Source organism: Lingula anatina, chromosome 1 (assembly GCF_051362555.1).
Source record: "Lingula anatina isolate TDL-2025a chromosome 1, LinAna3.0, whole genome shotgun sequence".
Classification (NCBI taxonomy): Eukaryota; Metazoa; Brachiopoda; class Lingulata; order Lingulida; family Lingulidae; genus Lingula; species Lingula anatina.
Window position 1 is genome coordinate 9,893,543 of NC_141767.1, and position 24,257 is coordinate 9,917,799.

At 36.2% G+C, this 24,257-nt stretch overlaps 3 protein-coding genes and 1 long non-coding RNA gene across 9 annotated transcripts in view; 2 read left to right on the forward strand and 2 right to left on the reverse strand.

Annotated features, from left to right (window-relative positions):
• Positions 1 to 574: 574 nt before the first annotated feature.
• LOC106156587 (clathrin heavy chain 1) lies at positions 575 to 19,416 on the reverse strand. 2 transcript variants are annotated; one of them, XM_087016562.1, is made up of 30 exons: positions 19,218 to 19,416; positions 16,906 to 17,113; positions 15,086 to 15,109; positions 14,577 to 14,726; positions 14,291 to 14,409; positions 13,826 to 13,987; positions 11,542 to 11,655; positions 11,172 to 11,345; positions 10,785 to 10,982; positions 9,824 to 10,024; positions 9,492 to 9,584; positions 9,129 to 9,311; positions 8,605 to 8,742; positions 7,952 to 8,297; positions 7,516 to 7,679; positions 7,251 to 7,376; positions 6,968 to 7,110; positions 6,579 to 6,813; positions 6,281 to 6,403; positions 5,881 to 6,026; positions 5,486 to 5,669; positions 5,129 to 5,321; positions 4,811 to 4,968; positions 4,491 to 4,655; positions 4,054 to 4,210; positions 3,610 to 3,728; positions 2,846 to 3,409; positions 2,381 to 2,602; positions 2,031 to 2,106; positions 575 to 1,764 (listed from the first exon to the last, which is right to left on the reverse strand). In XM_087016562.1, exons 1-30 carry the CDS (start codon positions 19,257 to 19,259, stop codon positions 1,652 to 1,654), a joined length of 5,040 nt encoding a protein of 1,679 aa, XP_086872688.1. In that variant the 5' UTR covers positions 19,260 to 19,416; the 3' UTR covers positions 575 to 1,651. The 2 variants fall into 2 exon arrangements, with proteins under 2 accessions (XP_086872688.1, XP_086872690.1); XM_087016564.1 differs by lacking the exon at positions 15,086 to 15,109.
• On the forward strand, positions 12,267 to 13,683 carry LOC147763967 (uncharacterized). The gene is made up of 2 exons (XR_015335358.1): positions 12,267 to 12,725; positions 12,958 to 13,683. It is a non-coding gene; the product is annotated as an uncharacterized LOC147763967 (long non-coding RNA).
• Positions 19,417 to 20,761: 1,345 nt separating the features above from the next.
• On the reverse strand, positions 20,762 to 22,702 carry LOC106156588 (aspartate beta-hydroxylase domain-containing protein 2). Its single transcript, XM_013531910.3, has 2 exons — positions 21,872 to 22,702; positions 20,762 to 21,665 (listed from the first exon to the last, which is right to left on the reverse strand). Exons 1-2 carry the CDS (start codon positions 22,596 to 22,598, stop codon positions 21,445 to 21,447), a joined length of 948 nt encoding a protein of 315 aa, XP_013387364.3. The 5' UTR covers positions 22,599 to 22,702; the 3' UTR covers positions 20,762 to 21,444.
• Positions 22,703 to 22,774: 72 nt separating this feature from the next.
• The window catches only part of LOC106156586 (dynein axonemal heavy chain 10-like), a 45,619-nt gene continuing 44,136 nt past the window's right edge, over positions 22,775 to 24,257 (forward strand). For 3 of the 5 annotated variants that reach the window (XM_087016525.1, XM_087016536.1, XM_087016546.1), the window contains exons 1-3: positions 22,775 to 23,439; positions 23,647 to 23,793; positions 23,985 to 24,148. In XM_087016525.1, coding sequence (XP_086872651.1) covers positions 23,223 to 23,439; positions 23,647 to 23,793; positions 23,985 to 24,148 — 528 coding nt within the window. In that variant the 5' untranslated portion in view covers positions 22,775 to 23,222. The remainder of the gene's footprint in view (positions 23,440 to 23,646; positions 23,794 to 23,984; positions 24,149 to 24,257) is intronic. The other 2 variants (XM_087016530.1, XM_087016553.1) reach the window with 1 other exon arrangement.

Consider the following 24,257-nt stretch of genomic DNA (forward strand, 5'->3'; position numbering starts at 1 on the left):
CGTGGCATAATCAATTACAGCAATCGTCAGCAAGTTGTGCTGCATGTGACATCCCATCGCACTTCGCTCTCGCAGGTATCTCATGGGAGACTGCGAGCGCGTTTTTCACTGGGCCCCGTAATTCGTAAGCATCGCGAATTGCGATAGCACCTTTCATTTCGAGGCTATCATATGGGGCGAGTAAATGCCGAGTTATGGAAAAAAAGACGCTTGCGCTCGGTCGCAATTCGCGATGCTTTCGAGTTACTGAGCCCAGGTGCGAAGTATTGTTTAGGTATGTTAAAAGGATCACATACGGAAATGCAAAAGTTCAAGTGATATTCAGGTTTTGATGGGCCAATAAAAAGTTCAATTAAGAATCAGACTTTTTTTTAATCTTCAAATTCCAATTTCGCATTTTTGGGGCCAAATGCGAGTGGGAGCGAGGCTGGAGAAAAACTATACGTTTAGCATCTTCTGAACAAATACTACGAGATCATGAAGTTACTGGAAACGGCAACATGATAGTAGCAGAGGCGTTTCAATTGGCTCCACTCGTCACCCAAACCCGTTAAATACAATCATAACCAATACCTGAGTACAGTGTTGTTTTATTTCCTCTAATATCAACTTGTACAGATGAAGAAAGTCTTGCTTTGATTTTCTGCACACCAATAACAAGGGAAGTAGAATGTACAGCTCAATAAATTACACAGTGCAAGACAATTGCTAGTGCTACCTCTGGTTCACTGCAGATTTTATTACTCACATATAGTTTGGTTACCAAGAGGTTTAAATGCAAGTAGCAGTAAAATGCTAATTGTCAAGTTATTGGCATTTCACCTGGAGCTCTTCCATTAACCCATTTGCCCCTTGCCTAACAGCTTTCTAAAGTGCACACAATAGCCCAATCAGAACAAGACAGACACCAAATCAACAAAACTGCAATTTTCCTTATCTCCTACACACAAAACTTCTTATTATTATTGGCATTATTTCACAGTATCTTTCAGTTTACTGTCCAAACACGACCCTTTCTCTGTTATCATTGGCATTACTTTCAATGTACAAACATATATTCTAACATTACAAGCATAAATTTTCTACAACTTCAATGCAGTATCACATTTTTATAGTCTCTAATCAAGATTTCCTTCATAAGACGTTAAGGTTCAAAGCTCTAAATTCAACTAAATGATACATCACATCTGTTATTACAATGTTATCTGCTTTCCCTAATAGATACATATCTAATGTCCATTGTTCCATGTATGACTTACATACTTATAAACCATGTTTTATTTGTTTTTATATCTCTCTTCTTACAATAATTCGTAATGATGATATAATCGTCACAATCCAAGCAAGAAGACTGATCCCAGATCCAGGAACATTAAAAATACAGGAATTACTATGGTAGTAAGGCGGCTTTTGTCGCTGAAGAAGCACCAAATTTTTTAAAAAGTAATTTCATTGTCACCGCTTCTTCTTTTCCAGAACTATATCAACAAGCCACATTCATAGAATTTTGATATATCACAAGCATTCTGAAGTCAATGATTTAATGGCATCACAACCCCAGAAGCTGCAATTCACGTCCTCCTCATCTCTTTTACACCCACTGCTTGGCCCCTGTTGATCAGTTTGTGCTCCATTCAAGCCCAACTTCCCTTTACATTTGGTAACCTGGCATCCCCTGTGGCATGCCTGGGTACCCATATGGCATACCCTGTGGTGGCATTCCCATGTTCATAGCTGGACCAGCAGTTATCATCAACTGATCGCCTGGAAGGTGAAGATAATACAAATGTGACACTTGTATCCAAACAATTCGCACCACTCTCTGGCTTCAGATTGGGCTTTTAACCAAATCCACCTTGTACATATTCTAAATATTCATTTTGAAATACAAAATCATTAGTTGTATTATTGATGATAGTATTTTTTCTGCATTTCAGTAGCTATCATAAATTTTCCAACTTTTCAATGCAAACTACACAGCATCAAAACAGATATTTGTACTTGGACAGTATTCTAGTAAAACAAGTTACCCATGACAAGTGGCTGTTCTGTGATCTTCTCCTCTTCTTCACTCCTCACTGACTCTGCTTGTTCTAGTTTGTCAACCTAAAAAATTTAAACAATACTTCAATCAATGAGTTACTGTGATTTAAAAAAATATTCCCCCATACAAAATGACTTGTCCCTACTTCTCTGAAGTTATACAAATGCACACCTACATACTGAAAATATACATCAGACACCATTTTCAATACTCATAATTGTTAAAGATTGTAATAAGGCCAACAACTAGAAGAGTCCCTGGTGAAAAAAATTAACAGTGGCTTGGTTAATACTTTTAAAAGTATATGTTACAGGTCATGCACTTTTGCCACCATACCTTTGTTATATACTCTCTCATAACCTGGATCATATAAGGCATTGCAAAGTCTAAGATGTTATGTTTCCAGGCCAACTCCAATATGACATCTGGGCGTAACAGGTCATAGCACTGGAACAGGCAGGCTGCAAAGCATTCATAGTTCTTGTCCTCTAAGAACCAGGCTATTAATTCTTCTGCTGTATCAATGTTTCTTGATTCACTAGCATAGGTCATTGCATCCTGTGAAAATAAAAAAATAAATATTGTAAGTAATATTAAAACATGAAATAACGCTTAGGTGGAAATGATACGTAAAAGTGAGTTCTCAAATAGGAAGTCAGTTAGCAAGCAATAGCAACACATTTACACAAGGAAAGAAACATCAGGTTTTCTTCAAACTCTCTTTGCACTTTATGACAGCCAATGATTCTATGTACAAAATACTTAGGATGATTTGCAGCATTTTTTTTATCCGAATTTTACCTTGAAGAGCCTATCTTTCTTGCACAAGTCAACTGACTGTTTCCAGCGGTTGTTGCCTTTGTAGAGGTAGGCAGCAATACGTCTAAACTCTATCAACTCATGCTTTTCCAATTTCTGCGCCAGAGCGATGTTATCAAAATTATCAAAAGCATCAATGGATGCCCTTAGTCCTTGATAGTCTTCTTCTTCTATTAACAAATTATGAAGGGCCTCGTTAATGGCTTTGTTATTATGACTCTGCACGGCACGCAGGTATGGCTTGACTAAAGGTATCTGGTTCACCTTCTGGAAGAAGTTGACGGCTCGCGTGTGATCTAGCCTTGGGGTTAGTATAAGAAGCAAGTCATTAAGTAGGAGGGGCTTGAAATCCAAATAGAACTGAATGGCCTTGTAGTACAATTCAATATTGGCCACTTTAGTGATGACGTCCTTCATATGGTTCTCTTTCCATGCTTCCGTTGGGTGGTTCATCATGGTGATGATGGCATTGTCATACTCTTCATATTTGTCATAGAGGAAAACCAGCTCAGGCCACAAATGAGCTTGCTCTGCTGCTCTCAGAACCTAGATAAATACATTTTTTGTTTTGTTTAGGATAAGAGAAATAACGACAATAATCACATCTTAATTTTGAATATGTATCACGAAGTGCATGGCCAATTATTTACTTAAGGCAAAAATACTAAAAAACAACAACAAAAAGTTGAATATCATGAATATTATGATGTACAAGAAAACAAAATTGTATATCAATGTGTACTGACCTTTGGAATGTTAACCCTCGACCAGAAAAGGTCCAAGTGCTCTTTCATCTTCTCTGGCTTGTATTTAGAATACAAAATTGCTAATTCTGTGAACATGCCCATGTGAGCTCTTTCAAGGCCTGAAAAATTGAAAAGTTAACCAATTGCAAGTCTCGTATATTAAAACAATCCCACTGAGACTAAGCAAAAACATCTCTTCACGTAGTGCGACAAATTACTGATAACAGCACTTTTAAAATAAACCTACACCATGAGAATTGGGATGAATTGAAAGAAATCTTTTCCTGTAGATAGATAAATTTGCTTTGACTGGCTAGCCTGTGGGACAGTGGTTTTTAAATATTAGGCAAAGAAACAATCTAATTTTATAAAACTTAACAGCATCTCAATGCAGTTGCTAGGGGTAATATTGGCAGAGAGTTAGCTTTAATTTTCTTCTATTACCTAAAGCAGCTTCTAGGAGTAATATAAGCTCTTCAAAGTATCCTCTGTCTTGGTAATAATTGATAAGCTCCTCCAGTTCATCAGCATGGACTACAATATGCAGACCACACATCTGGGCCAAGCGGAATTCTTCATTGTCAACACAGGCAAAGCACACCTGAACAAAAATGGAAGATGGAGAAGAGCGCTAATACAGTGAGAAAAACAACCAAAAGACAAGGGGGTAAAAAAGTGTACTTCGACAGATTTTCTCATAAATAAAAACATAAAAAGTACTCTGAATATATTATATCTGCAACATAACATCTCTGGTTAAGACTTAAGCTTGTATTGTACAAACTGATACAATCATAGCCAGTGAGTAAATTTCTAGACACATTATTGAATATATACACGAACTCAACCTTTTAAACTTAAGGAAATAAATTATTTCCTACCTCTTTCCATGTCCTTGTGCTGTTGGCTTTGCGTGCACTGTCAACGGCTCCTTGGTATTCTCCCAAATGCACCAGAGTGATAGCCAAGCGGGCAAAGTTGGAAACATTATTGTACAGAAGCTTGGCAGGCTCATACATTTGGTTGTCAAAACAGCGGTCAGCAACCTGGATGGGTGAAACATTTTTGAATTTCAAGTTTTTGTCGACTGATGTCTTGCACAATACTGAAAATTGGTAAAATACCACAAGAGAGTTAGCCTTATCTATTTTATACTCCAATTATTTGCCCTCAAAATGAAAAATTCAATTCCAACTCTTACCTGTGTAATGTTGGCATGGTTAGGACCTGAGATGAATTCCTCCAGGTCAGCCAATCTATTGGTCTTGGCATAGGCAAAGATGAGTTCAGTTTCAATAAAGGTCTCTCTGGCCTTCTTACGAGCCATTTGAAGGAATTTCACCAAGTCCTCCCAGTTATCTTAAAGGTAGAAAGAAAAACATTTCATAATAAAAAGTTCAAGCATTCAGGAATTCCAAAGATCAGACAAATAATACAATTAATCATATAATAGTTTTTCTGACATCTTCCTATTAGCCAAATGCGTTTTACTTGCTGCAGAGAAATCAACTGATCTTACCATTTCTGCTGGCCACATCTACCACTTCCATATATTGAGATGGGTCATCAGCCTTGATGTAAGAGTCAATAGCCTCCTTGACCAGTCCAGCATTCAACTGTGCTCTGGCCAGCTGGCTCCACACTGCTGGGTCATTGCAACGCTCAGCAAATTCATAGGCACGGTCCAAGTTCTTAACGTGCTCTATCAACACCTAAATAATGAAAAGAAATTTCTACTAATGGATTTAGGAAAAAACCTGGAGAGAGAAAGTGTGTTATTGAGTTCAGGAATGGGAAACTAAAAATTCATTACTATTTTAGAATACAAAAAATCACTTTCAGGTGGTAATAGTCATTGCTGATAACTTCAAGTTACCTGTATAGCAGAAGTATTGACTTCAAACTTCTTGAAAATGGCAAAAGCTTCCTCATACAGTTCACTGCCAATGGCAATGTTGGCTATGTCAGGGGCATCATAGTTGTCCAGACGATTGATGTACTCCATTACTCTGGTGCGGTCAGCTTTGATTGCAGTCAAAATCAACAGGTTCTGGAGATTCCTGGAAAACAGAATATATCCTATGAACATAACTTAAAATATACTCTGTTGTAACAATAAAAAATACTGATGTTAGACATACTATTGTATTACCAGTGAGCTATCAGAAGTTGAAAAGCAGACCCCCTTTGTTGTTCACAGTATGAATTAACGAAATAATATTTTATGTTTATATATCAAGTTGCATTCCATAAACTGCTCAGGTAACTGACCTGTGATCACTGAAGACAGAATTATCCAGTACAATCTTTTCCAACAATTCTATTAGCTCATTGGGCAAGTCAGCGGTCATGAACGCCTTGACAGTCTCAGAGATGTCCTCAGGATCCTGGGTCTCAGACAGTGCAGTTTGGACAACCTGCAAGAATAATAATTAACAATATAATAACATGCCCAAAATTTCTAATATACATATCACACCTAATAACCACATGAAATCAGCAGCCGGTGATTCTTGGACGAACATTTATATGAAAGTGGTTACTTCATTTTACAGTTCAACTAGCAAGAAAAGATCAAAGACAATCAGTGTTGCTGATTATACAAATTAAGTTTTCAGCAAAATATTTTTGATACATCAAAGACATAGTGCTCCAATCCCCTATCTCTCACCTGATCAATAAGTTGCCTTCTGTATTCATTTTCCTCATTCAAAACATGGGCCCAGAGTTCAGGATCTCTTCTGCTCACCAGATAGCGAGACTCACTCTTGAATAGTGAGTTCTCATTGCACACCTAGACAAGGTAAGCAAAACACATTGATTTTATAGTATGAATAGTATTTTATTATATTCATTACAATCTCAACCTCCTCTACTTTATTACACATCTTACACACTAAATTTACTAATTTTACACTGATGATCAGGTGCTCAGTTAATGAATATTACAAATTGGATGAAAAACTTACTTTGATCAACTCCATGTCACACTGTCCTCTTTCATAAGCCACACAAGCAAGATGAGGATCTCTCTTCTCACAGTACTTTCCAACAACACGGCTGTCATAGTGCTGGTTTTCTCTGAGAAATCTTTCTGGGTTATTGTTGCTGTCAATGTAAATCTTGGCCAGGGCATTATGAGTTGGGGCTTCAACCACACCTTCATGCACTCTACTTTCTAACCAGGGAAGGAGAAGCTTCAGTCTGAAATAAAGAATCAAAGCAATGATAATGATAGAAAATCATGCCTATAATTGACAGCAATATGAAGCATTAGCCAGGCTATGGATAACTTGACTGAAATAAAGCAAACACCAATTCACATATTTACATTACATAACATATACAAATTACATACCTGTTTCTCTTCTCCACTTCTTCCACCAATTCATCAGTTGAAAACTGCCCTTTAACAACCATGATCAACTGCTTGATGACATCCTCTGCACAGTCCACATCCAACAGACCTCCAACAACAACTGGGAGACGTGATGGGTTCACCTATGATAACAAAGTTTAAAAAATTATGGTTCAGTTGTCAATTATTTTTTTTATCAAAAACAAACGGAGATATCCATAAAAAAGAAGGATACTGCCAGTTAATTCCTAAAAAGAACACAACTGAAAAAATGATTCCTTACCTTTTGTACATAGATTTCAATATACTTCTGCAGGCTGTTGCGGTACAGGTAGAGAACTAAGTCATGGACAAAGTCAAAGCGATCACATACAATGATCAGTGGAAGCTGGTCAGTGAGCTTGGCTTCCTGAAAACAGTAGTAAAACATTTCAGGAAAACTAATTTTTTCTGCAGTTTACAACCCTACATATAAAATGCATCTAAATTTGTGTGATATCTATGATATTTATAATACTTCAGATATACTCTCAATTTTCCAGCTTTACCTTGAGGAAGTTCTTCACCCTCTCTGGATCATAGCAGTTACTTTCTCTGCAGATCCTCTCCACTTCTTTCATCTGTCCAGTCTTGCAGGCTGCCTGAATGTACTTGAAGTGCACATCAGCATCCTGGCTGAAGTTCACAATGGAGCCAAGGAAGTAAAACAATCCTGGAATCAAAATAATGAACCACATTAAATCTGGAACAAGCAGGGGAATAGTACTACAACTTTACCTATCAAATGAAAGATCATTACCATTTTTTTATAAACTAAGTACTCATCTTAAATTAAGACATAATGAAAATGAATCCATTTTAGTATTTCAACTGCAGTCTCTCTTGGACAGAATGACTATACTATTTTCATTACAAAAGTTTACTGCACATTCAAACAAACACCACATGAGTAGATAAACAACAGGTCATTTTACAAATGCTTACCTTCAAAGCTCTTGAAAGACTCAAAAATCTCAATGAGGGCCACTGTGCCTAGCTGCTCATGGTACTTGGTGGCAATCTGCACACACACCTGCAGGTTCTGACGAATATTGGCCTGCAACATAGTCTTCAGACACTCCAGGGAGTCCTCCACAGACAGAGAGCCAAAGTAGTTGACCAGCCACTCTGGGTTCAGGAGATGAGTGTGAACCACGGCTCTCTTGATGTCATACAGGTCTGTGTAATGTTCCAAGGCTCTCTGTAGGAGACCAGCTTTCTCACACAGCTGGGCGACATGGGCTCTGTCATAATGGGTGAACATCTGGTTGCCCAAAATGGCATCTGCAACCTATGGGTGAAAGAAAATTAATATGTGATTAGCATACATTTCTCATGGAATAAAAATGCATCAGCTTTAGTTCCCCTCTTTAAATTGCCATGACACAAATGAAATATGTATAATCTATGTGTATGTCTCAATACGAAACATATGTACAATGTGGAGTACATGCATTTGTCTGTTGGACACGGGTCTCTCTAGGAAACTGTCAAATCATACAGGTATTAAGTAACTGTCTGTTTTGACAACTTCCATGCATAGTTTACATTTAATACCTTTACTTTAAAATAATTCATTACTCCAGTAAGTCTCCTACCTGGGGTGCATGCATCAGGTTCATCTCCAGCAGCCTGGTCTGCAGTGGACCCTCACTGGGGCGGTTGTTTTTCAGGGCATCCAGCAAGAATGAAGTACACTGCTGAATCATGTTCATCTCCATAAACACATCAACCACCTGAGACAATTTAGGGAAAGAATGTGGTTAAAAGAAATGAAATGGGCCTCCTGTTACTTGTTCATCTATAATGTTAATGTCACATTGGTCTCAAGAGCCTCATGAATAGGCTATATCTACAGAGGTTCACGTCTCCGCAATAATGAAAGTGCACTCTCAAGAGAATGACAGCAATATTTTCTTCATTCAGAATCCAGAACTTTGAACATTAATATAATGCACCTTATGTATACATCAGCTGAAGTATATTTGTGCACATAGTATTTCCACAGATCCAAATCTCAGGAGACTTCAGAATATCCTCGTTTCACATACAAATTTTGGTCTAAGAAAGAAAACAAGGGCTTTAATTTAATTGAAAAAAAGAAATATTCACAGTCCCCTACCTGGTTGATATCAGCCATGGGCTCATCATCAGCCACCATCATCTGGGCAAACTGTAACCCCTGGTCTGGGTTGATCCTCATGATGTTACGCAGCAGGAAGATGTAGTCTGGGGTGAAGCCAACCTTCTTAGCATATAGAATGATCTTCTGGAACTGGCCAGTCTCAGCAAAACATTGAATTACCTAGAAAATAGGACAATGATGGATAAGATATCTATACTTAAAACAATTAGTAAAAGATACCAAACAACTGAACAAACAAATACATAAAATGCAATGGTAATTATAGTAATGCAGCAGGTACATAGTAAAGGACATCTTATAATCATTCATAAACAACTCTAATACACAAATTTACCTTACCTTATTGGGCACATTGGCTCTAAGAAATACTGACAGAGCCAAAGTTGGGTCATGAGCTTTGACAAGATCTCCCAACTCCTCACTGCATTCCAGCTGAAATGATAAAATCAAAACTGAGGATTGTGAAATGATATCCTATTTATTATGAAGAATTTATCTACCTATTTTTTGAGTAGGGGAGAGGGGCTTGGAAGATGTGATTTATTATTCTAAAATCACGTTTAAGGGTTTTACAAATGAGAACATTTTTTGTATCATTTGTGGCTACAACTGTTAAGACTCAAATTTTCTGCAAATGTCATTCAAAATGATCTGAAGCAATATCACCATACCTTATCCTCCTTTAGCCATTTCTCCAGCAGCTGCTTCCTCCCCTGTTGTAGCACTGGTCTGCACAACTCCAAGGACTCATACTTGTTCAACTGGCCCTGGTCCAGGAGTATTCCAAAGTACTGCAGGAGAGGGGATGTCTGGCCTTGTTGTGCTGGACATTGTTGAAAACGCTGGATGGTCTGGGGAGTCCTTAGAATACCCTGGATGAATGAGAAAATCATGCTCAATATCTTAAGGAAAAATTTTGCCACAATATTCCAAAAATTTGGGTAATAGTTCATTTTTTAAAATTTAAGATTATTCCTACACATTTGACATATGAACCTTAACATCTAGCATCAAAATTCTGATGCTGCCTAACACAATTCATATATGTCATAATATGTGCTTATAAATGTTACAGTGTGAATTACCAAGGCCAGAACTTGACTTTTTCAGGCGTAGCAGTTTTGCTACCGATACCAAACATGGTAGCAAAACAAAATAGATGGTAGAAAAATTCACAAGTTTAAAAGCTTTAATGAATATATAGGATAAACTACCCTTTCATCACGATTTGGGTTATGGATAGTTAACGTGCAAGTATTTACTTCCAGATTATCTTCAGATTTAAAACATATACATATTAATCTTTTTATATTCTAATGTTAATCTTAATAATTTAGATAACCTTTAACAAAACATGAACAGTTGATTAACAGTTTGCTACCCAACTGTCTTCTGTGAATGTCTTCTGTGAGTGTTTAGTTCGATGCCTGAAAATTTGCTGGGAGAGGGGTTTCACTGTCCTTTTTCTGATGTTTCTTGAAGAATATTCCCAAGGAGAGAATCCAGAGGATGCATCTGTTCAACTAAGGGCCAGGAATTTCTAACCTTGCATTAGGAATATACAACCTGCTCTAAAAACATTACCTATCAAACAGGTTAAATTAAGTATCTGTTAGCTAGCACAATTCATACCTTGGGTGCACTAGCTGCAGCCTTTGCAGCTTCAGAATAGTTGCCACTCTGGAACAGGTTGTTGAATTTGCGGACAAAAAGGTCCTCAGCTCCAGGTAAGTTGTTACGAGAAGCCATTCTCAAAGCCAGGTCTGGGTTTTGTAGAGTGTTGTTGATGTATGGAATAATATTCTCCTCATCAATGCTAACTGATAGCACCTGTAAAACAATTTTGCTTGGCTAACTTATATCACTATAGTGGCTACTTAGACTTTGTGCTACACAGTACATAAGACTTAAGACAACTGTTTTTTTAGTAAACCTCTGGAAAAAATTTCTTCCTCAGTTTACTATCGTGTTCTAACTAAAAAGTCAATCAATTTTACACAAGTTTATACATGTCCTTACCTGTCCTTTTCGGTTGACACCTATGATTCCAGATGTAGCTTCATGCTGAGCTGTGACGAAAATTGTGTCTCCGCTGATTCTATTCATGTAGATACAAGTCCCTGTCTCAATATCATACAAGTGGATGTATCCATACTTGGTGATCAAAAAGATTATATCATGCTTTGGACTGATCTGAAAAGTAGAAAAAAAAAAACCAGTAATTTTATTCTTGACATTCCAATTTCAGTAAAAAAACTCAATTAAAATTCAAACATTCAGCCCGAATTCTAGCAATCAAGACAATAACTTAATGCAAATCTTAAGCCACAAATATTCCAGCAGCTGCTAAAAAGTAAGATCATCCTATGATACATGGTAAAAACATTACCTGCATGGCAACTGGAAAATCATTTTGTGCCTCTGGTGGGAAGAACACATCAACTGCTTTCTTGGTAAATGCTGTATTGCCTTGAGGGGCCTGTCCCACTTCAATTACATGAAGCTATAATGGAGGGAATAATCAATATTGTAAGATATTGATCAATTATTCAGAAACCCTACACAAATCAGACCTGATTTACCCTATTATAATATACAAACTACACAGACCATTTTCCATAGATCTTTTAGCTTTAATTCCATCACTACAATGTTTTCACCTTTTCTGTATGAATCTCTGGCTACTATATTTATATCCTGCAACCTGTTGCATTCTTTTTAAAATAACCCAGTCTGCGAAATAAGCGGTTGTCCGATTGCCCGGGACAACTAAAAAGTACGTCGGGCAACTTAAAATTACGAAGTTGTTGTCCGGTCGGGCAACTGAATAATTTATGGACATAAAGAGTAAATCTTTGTCAAAATCTACCCAGAAAACAAAATTTTAGGTTAACGTTATGTTTTCCACAAGATTCACTGTCGCAGTAACCGACCTGCTGACTTCGACGTGTTTGTGCAGAATCTCTGTTGTTATTATTAGATCTACAGTTATTTATAGCACTGCCAGTAGCTGGTCGTTTAGACAGGAAGATGACGTAATGCCTGGGGAGGGGGGGGGGTGTCATGTTTGCCGCTTTTTCATTGGTCGAAATGAAACAATGGCGGACATTACTTCAATTTTATCATTGTGCTTCTATCTACCGCGTGTTTCTCTATCCATCTTTCGTCATGGAGAAGTTTCTGAAATATTTTGACGGTGCAAACCCCGGTAAAGGTTACCCTAACAAACAGCTGAGCCAGAAATGTCAAAGAAAAAGAAATTATACGAAATTAAACAGATACACGCCGAAGAGGATTTCTACCGTCACGGCAATCCGGGCGCACTTGCATTTTTGACAGCATAGCTCAGCGTGCAAAGCATGCTCTCAAGGAGATTCTTCACCTTTCGTTCATGGCAAAACCTCACTACAGTAAGATGGCATTAAGAAGCACAAGTCCTCAGAGCCGCACGTCAAAGCGACGGCACGAGTGCTGGCGGCTCCTGCTGCTAATCAAAGTGTCGCGGTGGACTGCTTGCATCGGCTGCAGAAGGCAGAATCTGAACGTCTAGTCTAGGAGTTTTAATGAGAACATGTAAGTTTCAATTTTTTAATTTTTTAAATTTGTACTTGTTCTTGTTTTCTGCTTTTAAGTATTTTAACTTCTTTTTAATAAAAGATAAAAGTGAAATTCTGATGACGATTGATTTGTTTTTAGACAAGCACTTTTTCTGGAAAGAGAAGAATTAGTCTTCCAATTTTTTTTTCATTTTTATGGTACTGTATGATATTTTGTATTGAATTATTTACTTTTCTGCCTTTTCTAGCAGGAGGTAGTTACAGATTCTTTGGTTACTTCAATGGGGAATGATGAAGATGAATTTGATGAAGTAGATGAGATCTATGAAGATGGAAGAAAATAGTGTTTTTATTTTTTTGTCCTTCAGAGACTAGTCTAAACCAGACATTTCATTATGTTTAATAAAGTGACATTCCTTCTTATATACAGACACTCTATATTCTGATCACCTTGTCTGTCCATGCTGTCCAACATGTCTTGTACTTCCTATATCATTATTACAAAGGTGAAGATGAATGTGATGAAGTAAATGAGATGGAGATGGCAGAAAATGCAGCATTTTAATTGTTTACTATGCTAATTGTACAAATAATAAATTAATGTGTCCACATTTCAAACTAAGTTAATAGACTAAGAGGCAGAGAAATGGAGAATGCTATTACATTTTGCTAGCAGGAAATATATAGAAAAATATTCTTCATTTATGATTTTGGCTTGTTTTCAAATCTTTACCTGGAATGCCTTCTTTTACTAGAAAATATTCTAGTATTTGTACAATATGTATGATGATGTATAGTTGTTCTTAAAATAATTGTTTGTGGGAAGGAAGACGTAACCAAATGCTGCATTGTTGCTGTTGAGGTTCTTTAACATTAAACTGCTCATCATCTGTTTATTTGCATAAGTTAATCTGTTTAAAGCTACAAAGCGCATGTTAGCCTTCACCCCGCTGAAATAAAAAGGGATCTAGGAAGTTTTCTATTAGTTTTCTTCGATTTATTTGGGCAACCAAAAGTGAATGGGGGCAACCAAAAAATTTTAAATGGTTGTCCGATGGGACAACCACTCTAAAAAGCTTATTTCACAGACTGATAACCCCCAACAGTGTGACCTACCTTTCCTCCTTGGGCTCCTCTCACAGCGAAACAGAACAGTGTTGAAGGTTGGCTGTTTCCTGGCATCTTGAATTCATGGAAAGTGGCTGCATGACCTTCGATAGGCTGGCTCACTTTTCTGTCCACAGAGTACAGCTGCATAGCACCAACAACACGGTTGTTCTGAAAATACAAGGTTACTGGTGTGTAAAGCACCCCGACTTAGGTAAATATCAACATTCACGTTTTCCACCTGAGTAAATATCTGAATAAAGATTTATTTTAAAAGTTAGGATATGCAGTGTAAAACTGTACTGATAAAATATCTGAGTAAACACTTATTTATTATGCAAAATAAATTTTACACCGAACTCGATGAATTCACAAATATGGGAAATACATTCTTTTAAATCTTGTTGATAAAAAAAGATAAACCTGGCAATTATGAAAGAAGTCATAAAAGACGAAATGATTTAAAAGACTTACCTGTGCAGAAATGCCAATAAGCAGCAACCACTTCTGCTTGGCATCTGTTCTGTAGTTGATAACTTGGCAGCCAGACAAACTGGAATGCCTGTCAAACACCTTCAGTGGCTGACTATCACCTAAAAAACCAAGCATAGTGAATGGATACTATGGCAGCATTCTGATTTGAATATAAATAAAGTAATACTAACTGTGCATCTTTTTAAAAGGATTACCCAAAACAAAAACACTGTATTTTCTTTTTCATTTTCCATCACATCTGAATTAAAATGACTTTGTGGCATACCCTCCATACTCCAGTGATAAACAGCAGTTTCTGTAACTAAAGCCACGGTGTTGACACTGATCCACTTCCAAAAGGTGACATCATCTGTCATAGTATGGGCCTTCATCTTGCTCTTCATCTCAATGTTAAAAATCTGCAATGTCTTGCCAGCTACAAAAAGAAGAAAATTAAAATTGCAATCATTAATATCTACATGCATTTCAGTATAAGAAGGACAAAACCTTGGGCAGCCACCTTAGTAAGGAAAGACAGATCCCCTAAACCGTAAGATGAGGTAAGAGATATGCCCTATCAGACACTGTTTATAAAGCCAATACAAGATGCAAATACTTCATGTGTCCATAACTTCACAGGATTAATAGTTCATGTGGCATCTAACACACTCACAACTGCCCTGGCAAAAGATGGACAGATTAAACATTACTTGACGAATATAGCATCTACTGGAAGTTGCAACTACTACATGTATTACATCTACATCTACGTTGTTTTGAGCAAAATATAGCTACCTTGGTTGGGATCGCCAGAGGAGCCTACAGATATAAGAGAAGGGCATTTAACAAATTACTGAGTACTTACCACACATATAAATACATGCATGAAATGTTTTTTCTGATATTGCATTGATTCACACTGCCATTGATCGCTTGCTGTTCCTTGTCAAATTTCATTATGGAACATTTTGTTTTCAGCCATTATAAGTGATTCAAAACAATCTCTTCATTGATAAGGAGAAAAAAATAAAAATTTATTCATGCTAAATCCCACTGATTTTTGTATCTTTTCAAAAATCAAACAATTTATTTCAATGAGTTTTGCTGTTTGCATAAAATCTAAAAATGGGATGGGATACCCGCTATCAAGTTTAATTCCCCCCTTACCCAAACACAAAACAAAGAATCCCACTCATTTATCCATTCCAATTTATACACACCTACATGTGTAAGAAAATCAATGTCATATAATTGGTCAGTTTCACCACTGAACTTCACAACCTGATTCTAATACAGTTAGGCATAATCAATAAGTGCTGCAGCACTGGTGCATTATTATCATCGAAAAAATTTGACAGACACTGACATTCACATTTAACAACGGTAGTAAAAATGAAAATATCAATGTTTGATTAATGAGTGCATATATGACAAAAATCAAAGAAACATCTACAGAACTAGCTAAATAGAGTATAAAAAGTGTTACCAACTTTAATATACATTTTTTTTTCAATAAATACTTTCACAAACTACCCTTCATGTGACAACTAAAAAACTAGGAAATATTAGCATCTGCATGCAAACAATAAAGAAAAAAATTTTTACCCAACAACCAAGACAGTTGTCAGGCACTTGAAAAGTTAGACTATGTAGTATTTGATACAAATGATGAAAACAAAAAGCTGGTTCTGTTACATTTACACAAAGGCTCTAGTTAGCAATCCTGCTTATACCCACCAGTTTCTCTTAGATATCCTGATTTCAAATCGAAATGATTTTCTTTGAGCTCTTAGAAAAATCATTTTCTTTAAGCTCTCAAAAATGATTTTCTTTGAGGAGTATCCAAATTATCCACCAATTCCTCTTTTATGTTCTAATTTTAACCCAAAATTATTTTCCTTTGAGCTCCGAAAAAAAATAGTTTTCTCTGAAAAGTCTTCTATTATGTTCCTGACTTTTTTTACTGATAGATCTATGGAGTTAATTTTCACAATTTGCTTCTTGGCAGATTGCCAGGAGTTAAACCTAATTCTGGTAGTATAAATTTGGAATCTGTACATCTAGAATCAGACAAATCATGAGATACTCTCTAAATACATCATTTAGTAAAACCATATTATTCAACCTGCTCATTTCATGACTTCATTAGAAAATAATCTCACTAAGACATGCTACTAAATGAAAATCATTAGTCCAAACGCTCACAGACCACATCATAATGAAGAGCCACTGTGGAACAATTATAGAATAATCAATGCAGGTTTTACAGGATTTAGATTAAGGTGCTTATGACAAAAATCAATATTTAACATTTTAAAAAATTCTTTTCATTTAAAGAGACACTTTATATATTATAAAATATAATAGATTAATAAATAGTTGACTACTTTTAGTCTATTATCAAAATGAAGGCAGCTTTGAAGGGTTTATTACTATTTTTCAAAGGTACCAAATAAACAGTACTTAATCCCAATGTAAACTGAAATTTTAAGACATTTAAAGTCTGTGTCAGTCAATTTTGATATATTCTTACACAAAAATTCTTAATTTGTTAGCATAAAACTAATAAGCTTCAGACAAAATAACACCCCAACCCTAAAAGAGACTTCAATTACCTTTAAGTGCAATAACTTTGCTGGTTGGATTCATAATGGCAGAATCTGCAGAGATTGGCCTTCTAATTGGGTTTGAGGAATCATTCATGTCCACAATGACAACCTGTGCAGTGTCACCCACTTTTTCTCGGACACAGATGAACTTGTCCGACTCCATAGTCAAGGTGCTGAATCCAATGTTTGCAGCATTGATACCAATGTTTTGGAGCTGAAAAAAGGATCAAAGAATGTTGACTTATGTTGTAAACATTTGTCCCACAGCACAAGGAAGACTAACAATAGATACCTTTACATCTACATTTGTGGATCAATAATATAAAATAAATACTACTAGAAACTGTTAACCACTAATCTCAATATTCCCTTTTTACTTTCACTTTCTATCTCAGAAGTCTAAACAAGTTCTAGCTTCTTGCTATATATAGGAACTACCAACCACTTGAACTTGAGACAGATATAAAAACAGAATCCAGTTATGAAATCATTTAACAGAATACAAAAATTTGACATATATGAATTTTTAATGATATAATTGCAATAAGCTTTACCAATAAACTCTCATTGCTGTGAAATTTACTATAACATTCAAGTAAAGGTGGAGGCACTTTGATTACCCAACTGTCCCTTCATAATTACAAGATAAAATTACCCCAAGTTTTACTACTATACTGTTCCTATGCATTAAAAATCATTATCGTTTTGTCCATTGTTCATAGTGACTGCATTAGGCCATATGTGGACAAAAATCAATGTAGACACCCCCGGAGATCAATGGTGTCATTGATTTTTTTATCTGTGCATCTAATTACTTCATTCTTGACCTTCAGAGTAAGAATATCATATTGCCAGCTGTTTGAATCAAGTAGGTTTCATGAACATTGTGGGGGCTTTATATGGGAAGAAAATCATTAACTATAGACAACTTTATACTGCCATGTTTAACACCACATGCAAGTGAAATGATAAGGCAGACCAAATGGATAAATCTTTTCTAAATTCTTGCTGCTTTTTTTTCTCTTTCTTTCAAATAAATATTATGGTTATTAGACATTTCTTTCACTTTAAATGATAAGTATGAAATTCTTTAAATCACTTTAAATATCCCAGATGTCAGCAGTAATGAACATAAGCACCAAACAGTCTACAGGAACAGCATAGGGAAGACACTTTTTAGAAGTATAAACATGTAAAATATAATACCTTTCAGGAAGCACATTTTAACTGTCCTGACAAAACAAAGTGACTACAGACTAATGGCCCCATGTCAGGTAACCACAATGATGTGACCTTAACAAAAAAAGGCCAAGGTGTAGTACCTTATATATGGAACCTTTCTGTATTCTAAATTTAGTGATCACAACTCTTTTCTCAAGCTACAAGGGTTGTGAAATGGTAAGACAAAAGGATAAACAGATGTCATTCTCAAGCTTTCCTACCAGTGGGAGACAAAATGAAAGTGGTCAATATGGCATCTTATATAGGGGAATTCCACAATGATAATAGTCCACAAAAATGTGTTATCATGTGAACAGGAGGCGGTACAGAAGTTTTATCTCAAGCAGGACACTCCGATCAAAGGTCAAACACACCTATGCAGCACAATAAATTTCTGCTTTCATTTCTTTATTCTTTGCAATTGGTGTTTCAAATGACAATAAAGACCCTCCAATATAATATCATAATATATTTATAGAGTGCTTCTTCATTGACAAATCTTTAAAATGCCCATTTTCATGAAATCAATTACCTTTACAAAAATAAAGGAGAAAAAATATCAACCATCAACTTTAAAAATCCAGTAACATTTTAATTGAACGAGTGCTTAATATTATCCTCATTAATATGACCTCCTCGAAGTCGCAAGAAAAACGTTGGTTCACAATCACAGCATGGATTATACTTCGCAGAATATGTAACAGGTGTCCACAAACATGTTCATGTCTCAGAAAATTCAGAGGCAACGAAATTAAAATCTTTTACCGTCAAGTGCTGTTGATGAATCAGTGTGTGGAAGCTGCAACATTTTTGACACTGACATGTATAACTGGTGTCAAAACCGAGACCAACACCAGACAATTTGGAATGTCCATGGGGGCGGATTTGCAATGCAGTGACGTAGCGTACCAGACAAAGTAGTACCAAATAAAAAATACGCTTAAAAAGAAAAAGTACGCACGACACCGTACACAATGTGTTTGAAAAACTGAGACATGCCAATCACTTATTTCTATTCTGCATGATCTTCGATGAGTTGGCATTGTGAGGGGCGTGTTTGTCATTCAGTGCCGGAGACCCTCTTCCACAATACCCACCTGTAAATGCTCCTGGAACTTAATCGGCAGTATTTGTGCCATCTTGCTTTTCTTGGCTGTCTCAGGATCTCATGCACCTGATGCAGTGTGTGTTCAAGGCGTACTTTCTGTTATACCGGTGGCTGTCTTCACTGTCTAACAGTTCGATTAGTATAAGATGGCGGCCACCGGGTGAGGAGGATGTCGAAAGTAGTTCTATATCAATACGCACAAGCGTCACATCAAATTTAAATGTTCCACAGGGCTATAGTGTACGTTTTTCGTGAAGAGGGGCACTCTGCTACTTTAAAAAGATGCTTTCATTTTCTTACATTTGCTTTAGTTGCGGTATTATTCTACAAATAAGAAGAGAAAAGAGACCTAGGTTTCGTCAGGTCACTTCCGTGTCAATCAGTGAGCGCACCTGTCACGTGAGTTGCATGACGTGTAGTCCAAATATAAAATGCTTGCAGGTCATTCTGAATGCAACACACTGTGTATGGTTGATTTCCTCTTTGACGCCATCCACGAAGATGTCATATTCTGACAAGCTTTCAATTAATGTTAAGTTTACTAAAAACAACAGATAAAGTTTATAATGACAAAAAATAAATTTACAAGAAAGTGGAAATTAAACCGAAGACAGTGTAATGCGAAGGATAATAATATATATATGCCACTTTCATTATCAGTTTCAATTTTTGGAGCAAGTTCACTGGATATCCAACTTGTGTGCACACAGAATTCCATCCGTTTTCCTTTTCAACTACCTGTCATACGTGTACGTATACTATAAAAATATGGAATTTCGAATGTATTGATGTACATGTACAGTATTAAATTATATCTTGTAAAACCTGCCAACATGACAAAAAATTATATTCTTTAAGTGTCAGGCCTATTTGCAGCACATGACAAGAAATTATATTCTTCAAGTGTAAGGCCTATTTCAGGCATAGACGATCATGGTCCTCCAGTTTACTCTATTTTCATTCGATTGAATGAGCTTATTCTTGGCCAGTCATTGATTGATTGATTGCAAAAGCACAAAGACTGTCAATGTATGAAGTTCTCCGTCTTTCTCTACTCCTATACTTCCTTCAATTTTCTTTCTCAATTTTCCCACAGAGAACTTTTTTTTCTATTCCATCTTTTCTGATTTTATGGCCCAAAGATTTCATTTGTCTTTTTCTGATCGTTTTCATCAGTGAGCATTGTACTCCTGCAAGTTGTAACACTTCTCCATTGGTCTTTCTTTCTATTTAGGATATTCTCAACAATCTATATACATACAAATAAGTACCACATTTCCATAGCTCTCAGTTTCTTCTTAGGGTTGTTGGAGATATTCCACCATTAACAACCATAGAAGGGGACTGAGCACATGTAGCATTTCAGTGTTCTTATTTTTGTGTCAATGGAGACGTTTTTATTCTATATATAGTATGGGGCTCATCTTATATAAGCAATGTATTGGAACTTTATGCTATATTATGAACCTATAATTTTGCTACCAATAATATTTTGTCCAACATAATACGAACCACTTCATCACATGTGAAGAGTTATTTTCACTACTTTCATTTTTGAAGCAATGAAGGATACCATTTTTTGTGGAATAATAAAACAGGGTAATTTTTAGTGCATTTTACAATCTTGGAAATTAAAATTATGTTAATAAAATCCTTCCAGCATGTAAATTTTCCACTGATAGTTATACAGTGCAAAGCAAATAATAGCATTTCCCTTAAAAAATTCTTGTCATTCTAATTGCTTTTTCTTTTTTGACAATTTGCGAAACCTTTAATTGAGATTTCTGAAAAGGCCTGTTCTATGTTACACTTGGATTAGCAAAAAAAAAAAAAAAAAAAAAAAAAAAAAAAAAAAAAAAAAAAAAAACTGGCTATCTTCAAGCCCTAAATATGATATTGATTACCATTATTTGACACATGCACATACTTTCAGCTGTGCCAGTTGTAGAATTAATAAAACATCTTATAACTCTTACATGAAGAATACAAAATTGCACATTTTTTCCCAATACATTATCTCTAATCATACATGTGTATGCATCATAAAATAAGACGAGCAGTACTCATGTGCACATGTACATACACTTACAAAAAGAAAAAATAGTATCCCAAAACGTGTGTGTGAAGTTTCTCTTTATCTAGAAGAGTTACATGTATGCCAATTAATGGATAAAAAAGACATTTTCTTATTTTATACTGTCCATAGTCATCATCCATCACAAATCGGGGGAATATATAAAATCAAGAGCTATCTTTTCTTCTAGAGTAAGTCCTGGATGCCACAGGTCCACCATGAACACAACTCTGGAACCCTCTCCTTTCACTGAGTGTTTCACTGAGTGAGAAAATGAATCGTCAAAAACAGTGCACTGCCCTTGCTTCCACGTGGCTGTCTGGCCTCCCACATGTAGCTCACATTCTGGAGGGACCACAAGTCCTGTTAATGAACAATAATAATAATAATAATAACCAAGACAGAATAAATTAATCAATCACATCATTAAAAATCAAACAAATCCTTTTACAGCAGAACTTTTTTCTTTATGTATAAAATTTTAATATACCAGGTTATGTTTATTGGCACGTTTTAACTGTTAGTCACTGCTAATACATACATACATACATACATACATACATACATACCTAAATGAGTTCTAATCCGGATGTTTGTGGGCCCAAAGTGTTCCGCTATTTCTGTACCTGGATACACCACTGAGAAAGATGCATTGCCTAAGAGATTACAGCCCATAAAGGAAGGCAATGCCTTTAGAAGACTTACAGTATGTGAGCACTTTTTGCAATTGTCTTCAAGTTTAGTGCCTTGGTTTACTAAGTGAAAAACTAGCCATTTTCCAGTTGGGGTAGTGTTACAAACCCACCCAACAGTACTGGCATACACACATTCAAATTCTTTGAATATTGAATCAGCATTTGATTCCAGTATTTTTACATCTGCTTGGAACATGCAGTCTTGCCAGATTGGCTTTGCAAGTAATCCTTTCACATAAAGTACATTTGGGCATTGATTTTCCACCTCATATTCTACGTTTCCTTCTGCCATCACTGACTCAGATATTCTGTCCAAATGCTTATGGTTGGTTTTTGGCCCCTCTGGTTCTGCCTGGACAATTGCTAAATACATATCTAGTCTCTTTTTTGCCCTTATTTGCGCCTGTTCATATTTGTTGCACCTGACACAACCAGGAGAATCACACAAGGCTGATGAGTTGTGTTGGATTTTATCTCCGTGATAAAAAATTGAAATAAATTTGACAAACGATTTCCTATTTATAAAAATAAATGTAAATAAAGCGACACAGAACAAAAAACAAAATCCTTCCGACAAAAACTCTTTCCATAATGATTCCATTGCAGTTTCTCCCAGGACAGTAAACTACATGAAAAACTCGATTACTATGTTTGGTGGGCACACGTTGTCAACATGCTCTTCCAGCACTTGCACGAGCTAATGTTTACATCCAAGAATTCTGGGAACATTTTTTCTCAAGTTTCTTCGGTTTTAATTTTTTTAGTTTTATGAAAAAGTCTATATTGAAGGATAATTTGAAATTTATTTCAAAAATAGATTCTTTTTTAACACTTTACTACTTCCCGTTAACTTGTATTTTTGCGAGATGTACACATACATAGCAACAATATGGCGGACGGTAAACTAGTAGTACTACTTTCGCAAATTCTGTGTCATTGGGCGCCGATTTAATTCCCATCATATCGAATCTTTTGCTGATAAATTCATTGCATTGTGTATCTTTAGCTCTAAAACACTGAAAAAGTTGTAGTCTGCAGAGCTATTATCTTTATTTCACACGATAAAAGGGTTCTTTTTTGAACTCTTTCATACTGCGCATCTATTTAGCAGGTAATGTTACTGTGTTGAGGTTAAGGTTTGCTGAAGTTAAAATGTACTTTTTGCATTTGATGCATATATCCGATAAATTGAACTGTCAGTAATGTTGCGTACATAAAATACAAAATGGATGACCCAAGAATCGAATGGATTAGGGACCGTGTGTATTTAGCATTGGACATCAAGGAAAATGACGTATTTGATGACCTCCTCAACAGAGATGATGGACTTTACGAACGAGAAATCGCTAAGTTTCTGAACGAAACACCGGAGGAAAATGCAACAGCTTTGTTATTTTACAAGATAGTTACGGAGGAAGAAGAAGAAGTTGAAGTGGAATGTGGTAAGACATACTATCTTCTTGATGATTCCATGCTAAATATTCGCTTTATAGACGGGCACCTGCAACTGCTGCAGTTAAACTCTGGAACTTCAGCAATTTGTTAGCGTTTTTCTATCAGTTTTGATAGTACTTAACTTATAAGTTCAAGCAGAATAGACATCGACATTGGTCTCTTGTCTAGTAATTACTTTTGATATTTCCCTTCAGAGCCTGAGATTCCTGATATACAGGCAGAGGATGAGATTGAACCTGACGGTGCTGATGGAGAGCAACAGGATGACGTTCCAGTGGCAAATACCCCTAGTGTTGCTGCAACAGAAGACCAAGAGGGAGATGGTGGGAGGAAGAAAAAAGGTACATTGCTTAAAAAAATTTAATTTATCAAAAGTAAAAATTAACAGCAAAAAATGCATGTGTTGTAATTTTTTTTTCAGGATAGTGAATATTTACTAGGTTCTCATTTAACTGTTATGAACTAAAATGGGAGTCAATTAGCACAGGCATTGTAAAACTCATCACAAACACATATTAAAAATACTTTCTAGGCAAAAAGAAAGGGAAGAGAGGAAAAGATACTCCATCAGAAGAGAAGAAAGAAGCCACTCCAGTCCCACCTAGGGAGCCCACACCACCACCACCTGAGCCTGAACAAACTGGAGAGGGAGGAGAAGAGGCACAAGATGATGATGAGCCCAAGCAACCACTTACAGTAGGAATATTGATGTTTATCTTCCAAGGATTATGTTTAATCATGCGATAACAGAATATACCCTGTTGTGAATGCCCTATGGCCCCAGGCCTACCATACTACCAGACTC

Coding starts and splice junctions, on each gene's coding strand:
- LOC106156587 (XM_087016562.1), bottom strand. CDS start 19,259: ATGGCACAAATACTGCCGATTAAGTTCCAGGAGCATTTACAG. Junction 9,585..9,823: donor AATGGCTAAAGGAGGATAAG/GTATGGTGATAT, acceptor TTATCATTTCAG/CTGGAATGCAGTGAGGAGTT. Junction 7,377..7,515: donor GGGTGAAGAACTTCCTCAAG/GTAAAGCTGGAA, acceptor TACTGTTTTCAG/GAAGCCAAGCTCACTGACCA.
- LOC106156588 (XM_013531910.3), bottom strand. CDS start 22,598: ATGGAATCATTATGGAAAGAGTTTTTGTCGGAAGGATTTTGTTTTTTG. Junction 21,666..21,871: donor CCGGATTAGAACTCATTTAG/GTATGTATGTAT, acceptor GTTCATTAACAG/GACTTGTGGTCCCTCCAGAA.